Source organism: Pocillopora damicornis, chromosome 1 (genome assembly GCF_964200805.1).
Source record: "Pocillopora damicornis chromosome 1, jaPocDami1.2, whole genome shotgun sequence".
NCBI classification, from domain to species: domain Eukaryota; kingdom Metazoa; phylum Cnidaria; class Anthozoa; order Scleractinia; family Pocilloporidae; genus Pocillopora; species Pocillopora damicornis.
This window is the reverse complement of record NC_142670.1, coordinates 27,994,097-28,004,161: the sequence shown is the minus strand read 5'-3', so window position 1 is coordinate 28,004,161 and position 10,065 is coordinate 27,994,097. Positions and strand designations below refer to the sequence as shown.

Genomic DNA, 10,065 nt, shown 5'->3' with positions numbered 1-10,065 from the left:
CAATGCTCATTGTTACTTATAAGAGAAATCGACAAAACTTACCACTTTAATTTGTGAACGCTAGATCATACCCGAATGATCACAGTCCAGGATCACCACATCAACGTTTCCGAACCATCAGCGCCATAAAAATTGCATTAGTTCTCAAGCCAGCCATCTCATTAACCCCATTATTCTGCAGGTATTTCCTCCCAAAGTGTGAAACATTCAATTGTAAAGCGTCCAAATTCAGAATCATCGCCATGCAGCCCTGTTGCAGCTCCTAGGATGAGGATACGCCAATCTGCAGGTAGTACCGAGATTAAAAATGTCGCGATGGATTTTCCTTTTTAATTGTATTTTATTCAAGTTTGTATGTTGTTGTTACGCGTTTATGCATGGTAAAATTTGTTTATGCAGAAAGACTGGCATTATATATCTTAGACATCCTCCTTACCCACTTATATAAGAGAATAAAAAATAATGAATTAAAAGTGGACTCTATCATTAATCCAACACCTGTGTATCTTGAACTACATTAACCTATTCCAGCATTAACGGCTGGAGACTATAGCTAAGAGACGTTAATGACCTCCATTTTCAAGATGCTTGTCGGGCCATACGCGAAATAAGAGGTCAGAAATAGATAACGAGTCTGGAAAACTTCCTAAGCGTTTTTATTTTTTTTTTATGTATGGGTTGGGAAAATGGTTTCCCTGCCGCTGCAAATGCCTCCTCGCTCAAGCTTGACAATCTCAAGGGCTGACGATTCGGTATTGAATGATACCAAAAAAAGAGAAGTCGCCTTTCGCCACAACTGTTTGCTATTCGTCAAAGCCTTGAAGCATCCCTTTTCTAATTTCTTATTCTCCCTCTGTTGTTATACTCAGGTATCTATTTGGTTAAACATGGGGAACCGTCAAATGAGGAGTTGGAATATCTGTCTCGGGAACTTGCAGGAAAATGGAAGACATTAGGAGGACGCCTGGGATTCAGCCGAGCCGCAATAAGAAACTATGATGAAGACAACCCGAAGTTGGCAGATAAAGCTTTTAACATGTTAATAGATTGGAAACAAGGACAAGGCAGCAAAGCCACTTACACAGTTTTGAACGATGCCTTGTGTCACAAATTGGCGAATTGTAAACTTCTAGCAGAACAGTTTTGTTGCGATAAGACTGAAGGCAATGCCTCTCAGGGGCCACGCGATTTTAATAAGGCGGTCAGAAAAAAATTGGCGGATGAAAAAGATGCTACAGTAGACTATGAAGAAAATAAAAAGACTTTGATCAAAAGGTATGTTTTTCGCAATAACTCAGTTGTTTACCTATCCCTTGTTTTTTGTTTTTATTTTCAGTGTTTCCATCAATGAAGTGGTACTTAGTCATTATAAGGAATGATAGTGAATCATTTAAATAAATGTTTTGATTTATGACTCTCATTTGAGTCTATTTGAGTCAAAGAAAAATAAATTGATGGAAAAATTTCTTAGCACAGCTGGCTAAATAATGTTAAAGCCATTTTTTAATTTTGTGTAAATTGGGTTTTTGAGGAACAACCTTTAGGATGTTCATATATTACAGAATTTCTTATTATGTTCATCTAGCAATTTAGTAAACCAGAGCAGGAATCTCAATTTACTATTGGGAGTGGCCAATTCAAAATATTTTTTGTATCTTATATTTTAATAACTGACTGAGACAAAATTAGAAAAAAAGAACAGTTATTCGATTTAGTTTTGAGGTTAAGTGCCAATTATTTGAAAGACTCGTTCAAACTGCAAGTTTGCGACTCGCATTTTAAATGCCTTTGCCATGCTTACTCCACTTGGGAAATATTATATTTAAATACTGAATGATTAATTTTCCTGTGTATTTCAGAGGAAAACTTGGAGGTAAGGAAGACACATGGCACCTAAGGGAAGCCGGCGCCTCTATCAAACTTAATAGTGGAGCTGTCCAACAACCTGTGCCATTTACATGTACATGCTTATTGTGGAACCCCAGGACCCTCTCCCCACCCATTGCCAGTGATGAGATATTGGTAAGCAGTGTTATTGAACTATCTCATGATGGCCCACCAGATCTGGATTACAAGAAAAGTTTTGAAGGAATAAGTTTTACTGTATCTTTGCTGCACAGTGCCCCAAATTTGGAGGGGTATGAGGTGGTTATCAAACAACTGATTGACCAAGAGAACAATGAATGGAAGGAATTGAAGACAGAGAATACTTGGCTTGGATCAGGTAACGTTATGTTGTTATTAACTGCAGGTGTGAATAACTTAATGAATGATACTCTCAGGCTCCCTTCTTCACTGGCATCAATGTCAGTATCTGAGCAATTGTCAACCTCCCCCTCTCCTGACCCAAAATTGATCCGAACTTGTAACTTGAACTTATCAGTTGGCTGTTGTTGGCTTAGGGGAGGAGTAGGTGTGCCATGACTCAGATACTGATATTGATCCCAGCAATTTCGTTTTACCTGTAATTGCATCCAAGCATATTACACGTACTGCTTGTATTATTACGTGTATTGTTGCATAAATGTTACGTGAAGTTTACAATGCATTTTAGTCACTATGATATAAATTTTTCTCAATCACCATGTTCTTGCAAACTTTCTTCTTTGAAGCGTAACTATTCTCATGATATCTGTTGGGGGCAACTTCATTGTTTGAGGACTTTAAGACACAGCTGAAGGGCGTAATTTCAACCATCATTTTTATTTTCATGCAGAAACTTCAACAGTTCCCAGGTGGCTTTTCCCATTTGCACGAGCTGTTTGTTCAAAATCAGGAGTTTCTTCATTTGCTGCAATCTGGCGTCCTAAGTCTTTCACCTTTTCAAGAGGTACTGCAGTAGGTCCGGAATTGACCTGTATCGTGCCTGACTTTCCTGATGTCAGTGTTCAAATTCCTCAGAGTTCTGTTCCTGTTAATCAAGATTTCTGTGTGACAATCCAGGTACATGAAACTATATAATTATATACATGGATGACTAAAACCTTTTTCAGTTTTGAAAGTAACATATAAGATTGGTGTAAGGGGATTGTCAAAAGCAAGGAGATAACATAAAGGTGCTATAAGAGTACAGCCTGTACCTTCAGTTACTTGCAATACACTCCATGAACTTGGTGGCAATATTGATGGAGAGATATCAATTAACAATTTTAAGCTAAATACAGGAGAACTGTGCCTGTGCTTACATGTGTGTGAAGATACATACATGTAGTCATGTTCTAATCAGTAGTTTTGGTAACTACGAATTATTTATGGTACTTACTGTGCCCGAATGTACTCATGAATCCAAGCAATCCCCTTATTAAAAACTGGATTTTGGAAAACTCGCTTCAAGCAACAGAACATTTGTTTTTGTTTCGCTTCAATATAAACTTCAAGTTCAAATCATTCCTGTCAGTTGAATTGGTTATGTGGTTTGTATTGGTTTGCAATTAATGCAATTAGTGGATGAAGTTGAGCATGAAAGCATGCATTATCAAAACCAAGGTTTGAGTTATCTGCCAAAGCTGAAGATCACGCAGACATAAGGTTTGATAAAAGAAGACACCTTTCTAAATTTTAAAAAGTTTAAGAACTCTACACATACAGAGGGCGTTGGAAACTAGGCAGAGGTTGAACTCAACATGATAACTGCAATTTCTGCTGCAGATATTGGGTTATCATGTTAACTTTACGCATTATTGTTTTTTCATTGAATGCTCTTGACTAATCAGATATTTTATAGTAAGTTCAGTGTATAGTTTTTTTTTAATAATAGTGCTTATATTAATGTTACATTAAACTTTAAGAGGACATTTATATTGTATACTATTATTAGATAATTGAATTTCATCTTGTAATTCACTTTTCATTTCGTAAAGGATGCAAATGAACTTTATGCTGGGAGTAGTTTAACATGTCCAACATAACCTGTTTTGCTTTTGAATCAAGGTACAAGAATTTCCAAGCAGTGAGTTTAAAGAAGAGGAAGGACTTGTCGGTCCAGTTCTTTACATTTCAGGCTTTCAAAATGTTACTCTTATTGCGCCTGTAACAATAAGGATTCCTCTCACCCTAAATAAAGGAAAACAAGAGTTGGCAGAGTTACGTCCTGGTGAACTGAGACTATTACACTCTGAGTCTCTTGCCAAACCACATGACTGGAAAGACATTACAGATCAATTGGATGAACCGCCACGTCTTCTAGACGGGAAAGTGCAATTCAAAGTTAGGCATTTCTCCGGGTAAGTATTTCTTGTCGGCTTTATTTGAAAAGTAGCACGCAAGACGCAGAGGAAATTTAACAGTATTTTAGTGTACAGTCATACATGCATGTATTTATTAATAAAATATAGATTAAATTATTGAAACGATTACTGGAGTACGTACACTCAGGGTTACTGTGCAATGGCTGTTCATCATTTCCGTTTGGTTACTGGAGCTGTATTTGGTTTTTCCTTTTATTTGATAGATTCCGCCCAATCAAGTTGATCAGATTACTTTCACAATCTGCTTCGGACTTCAATGACTTTGTAAGGAAACTTTGCAAAAGGTCGAGGCCTCAGTATGCCCGATTTTTTACGTGCCTGTGTGAGACCGGTGTTCGTGGACATTTTGGACTCAAACTTTTCTGCTATCCACAAAAACTGCAACATGATGTAAACCAGCAAATATCAAAGTGTATCGTGCCCTACATAGGCGAAGGCACCTCTCTAAAACCAATCTGTGAAGAGGAGGACATTTTGGTTTCTCTTTCTGAGGCAATCATACCCCAAGGCTCAGACGAGAAAAATGCCTTACAATTTGTGAGGTATAATCAAAGAATTTATTTTTGCCCCATCAAGTACATAGGATTTAATTGAATACTTCTAGATACAGTCATGCTAGTAAGAAATGATTTATTGATTCCATTGTAAAGTTGTCCATTATTCAATTGTCAGTTAATTATTTTTCGCTATGGCTTTTCTAGGTTTCTTATCAATCAATAGGGCCATGAAGGTATACATTTTAATTTTGTTTTGGCGTGATTGTCTTCAAATGCTCGTTTTCAAAGATTCAGAGGGGCTCTCGTCAAATATGCTGTCATTTTCGATTGTAAGCGTGTGCTTTTCTACACAGAGACTCGGCTGATGTAGTGTACGTTGGGTTTGTCTCATTTAAATTCGTTTTATTTTCAACAGATTCCGCGAGAACGAAGTTTATGACACAGGTGGTGAAGTTTGTTTAGGAAGTGTGAGTGTTCCAAAAGTGAAGTTTAACAACCAAAGTGAGGAACTTTTGTGCAACGTGACCATGGTATTGGCATCTCAAGTAAGTGACATTTTACGGTTCGTGAATTTGCTACTTAAATGCACTTTTAGCCCAGAGTTAATATATTACTGATGCCAACCTTACTATAGTATATGACAGTGAACTAAAAGGATTAACAACCCTGTAACCACAGGCCGCCCAAGCTCCACATGTGAAATAATCATCATGCGAAATTAGAGTCATGGCGAGAATATGAGTTTGTATAGGAATAATAACGACCGCTCTTGGGAAGTAAAACTACAGTCAAATTCTCAATAAAAATATCTCATCTTACTTCCAAACTGCATTGCTTGTTGTCTCAGCGCTTACCATGTTGAAAAGAAGCAATTTTAGCAAGTTCTCCATCTCTAGGCTTCTTACTGCTAGGAATGGTATATTTTCGAGAGACACTTAATTGGCAGCATGAGTTCTCGATGCACTGATTTAAATATGTTTACCCTTCCTGTAAACATTATTGCTTGCTAATATTTCTTATACGCTCAATATGAAATTTAACATGACTGGGATAACCTTTGGTGTATTCATTGTATCAAAACAAATCCAGCAAATACCTAAGAAAATAAAGCGGCCACACTAGGATCCGGCCTTCCGGTCTTTTGATCAAGTTTTTTTAAAAATACCATTAGTAATCTGGAAAGAGAGAGGTTAAATAAGCACTGCTGAGTCGATAATAGTTTTACAAAATTCGCCATCTCAAGGTTTCCGAGTAAGATAATGAAGTCATTTTAAGGCAACACGAACCATATAGAGGATGAATCACTGGAAACAAAAGACTGAGGAATGTCGAATAGGTAAAGAAATGTCCTGACCGCAGGACGCAGCACATGAACATATAGGACCTTGCCAGTCTTTTATTAAGTGAAATACTTTTATTTTTCAGTTGCTATGAAGTCACTTTCTATGCCTCTCCCTTTTTACTTATTTATTCTTCCTTTTTCTTATTATTTAGTAATTTTCTTCATTTCCTCATTTCTATTCACTTCATGTGCGTCCGTAACATTGCGAATTTTCCTACATTTAGGTTCCTGTAACCGTTGATCATGAAGAAGGAAGTGACTTCCTTCGAGGCAAGTTGTTGTTTTTGTTGTTGGTTTCGTTGTTTTTCGAATAAATACAATTTACTAGACCAGTCATCACTGGTATAAAATGTGCAAACTTAGAAATGCAGACTCTGTGGGATTTGAGTATATAGCATTTAGTGACGAAGCAACGTGTTCTCAACGCAAAGTCATAATAAGTTGCCTTACTTCATGTGTTAATAAATCGGGTCGTGCTCCCCTCGCGCTCAATAGTGATGGCTTATTGTCTATGTTACGTATCAGTTAACTCGATGTAGACCTTCACGCTACGTGCGACCTTTATTATAGGGAATTGGATACTGCAAACGAGTAAAGCGCATAAAAGCTTGGGAAAGACACAAAGAAGTGCAATTCTCCAAAACATTATTCCGTGGCCATATCGTTAAAGTAATGGAGTAACTAGTGAGAAATCCTTTGCAACCTGTTATTGCTTTTCAAATGAAATCTTGGATCAAATATGTTTCTTTATAACAGCACCCTTTGTCAAATTTGTCGATGCTCATTGTTACTCAGAAGGGAAATCGATAAGACTTTCTACTCCAAGTTGTAAATAATGGGTCTTACCCGAACGATCACTGTCCAGGATCACCACACCATCGTTTCCGAACCATATGCACCGTGAAACTTGCATTAGTTCTCAACCCAACAATCTCATTAAACCCATTATTCTGCAGGTATTTCCGCCCAAAGTGCGAGAAATTCAATTGTAGAGCAACCAAATTCAGAATCATCTTTATGCAGCCCTGTTGCGGCTTCTGATGAGAGGAAACGCTGTAGGTAGTACCGAGATTGAAAATGTTAGGATGGATTTTCCTTTTATTGTATTTTTATCAAGTTTGCACATTTCTGTTATACGTTTATCTATGATAACATTTTTTTATGAAGAAGGAGTGACATTATGTTTATTAGACATCCTTTTCACCTTGTTGTGATCACCAATCGAACACCCGTGTATCGTAAACAACTATCACCTATTCCGGCATTAGCGGCTGGTGACTGGCTAGGAGACGTTGTTAATGACCTCCATTTTCAAGATGCTTGTCGGGCCATAAACGAATGAAGAGGTCACAGATAGATAATGAGTTCGGAAAACTTTTTAGGGATTTATTTTGATAGGTTGGGAAGATGATTCCCCTGCTGATGCAAATGTCTCTTCGCCCAAGCCTGACAGTCTTTGAGGCCAACGATTCGGTATTGAATGATACCAAAAAGACAAGCCGCCTTTTGCTACAACTGTTCGCTATTCGCCAAATCCCTAAAGCACCCCTTTTCTAATTTTTCCTTCTCCTTCCATTATTATCCTCAGATTTGGTTAAGGCTTATGGACCATCAGCTGACGAGTTAGAAGATCTGTCTGTAAAACTTGGAAAAAAATGGGAGGAATTAGGAAGACGTTTAGGATTCGACCTAGCTGCAATAGATGACTTTAATGAAGGCAACGGGGGGCTGGTAAAGAAAGCTTTTAAGATGTTAATGGCTTGGAAACAAAAGGAAGGCTCAGATGCTACATATAAAGTTTTGTACGATGCCTTGTGTAACGAAAAGGTGCAATGCAAACTTCTTGCAGAACAGTTTTGTTGTGATGAGAATGTAGGAAATGCCTCTGCCTAGTCTTATATTATAAAGACTAGGTCGCTCCTCTATTACGTCGTGCGTCTTTGTAAGTACTCCATGGTCAAAGAGCGTCTGTATCGAGCATTCGCCCTTAGTAAGCACATCATTCATTTTCGTCGTACTTGAAAATAGGGAAAAATTATATGTAATTGCGCGTGTTTGTTAATTTCGGTTTAGACTTAATAAAAACGACGGTAAACGACTTCGAATTAAGAACTAGATATCACCAGTCCATTGAAGGGTTTACACGCGGGATCAGCAGTCAGTAAAACAATGCAATGGAATCGTATTAGCATTTCTTATACCTTCTCTTGATGTCGCCATTTATGACTGTTTACTTCAACGATTTTTCTCTAACGTGTCAAACTACTCTGATAAGCATAGAAAATTTAAAAGAAAAGTCACTCCGACTGGGGCTTGTGTCGCCCCATGTAAGGTAATCCCAGACAGTATTAGATTCTGGATTCCCCGTTGTGGATTCCGGATTCCAGGTGCTGGATTCCGGATTCTACCGCTGCAGACTCCGGATTCCAAAACACAAAAGATTCCAGATTTTAGTTTCTGGTTTGCCCCTAATTTTCACATTTCGTTTTCTAGGAATGACTTCAATGGCGGATTTCGCTATTGAAGGAAATGTTTGTGAATGCATGTTTGTCTATTCATATTTCCATAACATTATTTGATAATTATGAGACTTGAAATTATGACATTTGAAATGTATAACAGCAAATTAAGGGATAAATTTTTGTTGTAGGAATACCTGTTGAGACTGTCCGTCTATTAAGTCCAATGTCCATTCATTCCACATCTTTTAGCAACTCTGAAGAGGCCAGGCCCCATTTCTTTCATACAGGTTTCTAGAGGTTCTTCAAGTGATTTAACAGGAACAAAGAACTAATAGTTCAAATCATTGCTTATCATTTTTAATTTGTAAATAACTGTTGGACTAAAAAGTTTTTCTGGTACAGCATAACATTGTTCCCACTTGGAAAAGATGGCCAATTTTTTTAAATATAAAATTGACTTAGAACTGCCAAGAAAACAGCTCGAAAATATTTCCCTATCATCTCAAATTACTTTTTAAACTTTACTTTTAAACAAAAACCATGGTATTGAGGCAAAAATTTAAACTGGAATAAAATTTTAATAACACCCCGAGTAAATCGCGGACAGAAAAGCTTGTTTTCCTAGATGTAATTGGCGATGATGTTCGACGAGATTGCGCATTAAACGGTGTTAAACCAATTCAACTATTAAAGTAAATGGTTTGAACCCAGGAGTATCAACTATACTATTGCTTGTTAGCAGTGCTTTAGGCCTTTTGTCGTTTTGAGATCAGTTACGCTAGAGGCTTGAATAAACTCTGCTTGTTAAATATTTTATTATGCTACCTGGCACTGGTCATGAAAATCGCTTACTTGGCGCAAAATTTCGCCCGAATCGTGATTCACACTTAAACACACACTTTTTCAACTTGAGAATACCTAATACTACTATACAATTCAACTATACTTACACCTTTGAAAAATCGCGAAAGATCTTCATTTACACTAGTCATGCTGTGCGTTCGCTGCGTTCCAGCATTTAACGAGGCATAATACACTGTTGTTCAATGAGATGCAAACAATTGGCCAGGTATTCTCAAGTTGAAAAAGTGTGTGTTTAAGTGTGAATCACGATTCGGGCGAAATTTTGCGCCAAGTAAGCGATTTTCATGACCAGTGCCAGGTAGCATAATAAAATATTTAACAAGCAGAGTTTATTCAAGCCTCTAGCGTAACTGATCTCAAACTGATCTCAAAACGACAAAAGGCCTAAAGCACTGCTAACAAGCGAGTCATGCTATGCGTTTGTTGCGTTTCATCATTGAACGAGGCATAATACATTGTTGTTCCATGAGATGCAAACAATTGGTCGGGTATTCTCAAGTTTAGCAAAGCGTTTATTCGAGTCCTTCAACTTCTTTTAAACTTCCGAATTTTACTACATTGACGATTTACGCTCTAACCTAGAAAAAATTATTACTGACCATAGTTTGTAATTAAAACCTCTGTCGTTCCTGTTTGTTCGTTGCAACCCCGAA

At 37.4% G+C, this 10,065-nt stretch overlaps 1 protein-coding gene across 2 annotated transcripts; it reads left to right on the top strand.

The window, feature by feature from the left end:
• The first annotated feature begins 187 nt into the window (after positions 1 to 187).
• On the top strand, positions 188 to 8,184 carry LOC149053096 (uncharacterized). Of its 2 annotated transcripts, none has more exons than XM_089213140.1 (10): positions 188 to 289; positions 870 to 1,275; positions 1,860 to 2,224; positions 2,717 to 2,943; positions 3,931 to 4,223; positions 4,451 to 4,789; positions 5,160 to 5,289; positions 6,311 to 6,356; positions 7,043 to 7,141; positions 7,675 to 8,184. In XM_089213140.1, exons 1-10 carry the CDS (start codon positions 268 to 270, stop codon positions 7,977 to 7,979), a joined length of 2,232 nt encoding a protein of 743 aa, XP_089069266.1. In that variant the 5' UTR covers positions 188 to 267; the 3' UTR covers positions 7,980 to 8,184. The 2 variants fall into 2 exon arrangements, with proteins under 2 accessions (XP_089069266.1, XP_089069272.1); XM_089213146.1 differs by having other exon boundaries at positions 7,043 to 7,145.
• Positions 8,185 to 10,065: the final 1,881 nt, after the last annotated feature.

Excerpts from the sequence above, each read along its gene's own strand:
- LOC149053096 (XM_089213140.1), top strand. The coding sequence starts at position 268 with ATGAGGATACGCCAATCTGCAG. Across the intron at positions 4,224-4,450 it reads AAAGTTAGGCATTTCTCCGG|ATTCCGCCCAATCAAGTTGA; the intron begins GTAAGTATTTCT and ends TTTATTTGATAG. Across the intron at positions 5,290-6,310 it reads CCATGGTATTGGCATCTCAA|GTTCCTGTAACCGTTGATCA; the intron begins GTAAGTGACATT and ends TCCTACATTTAG.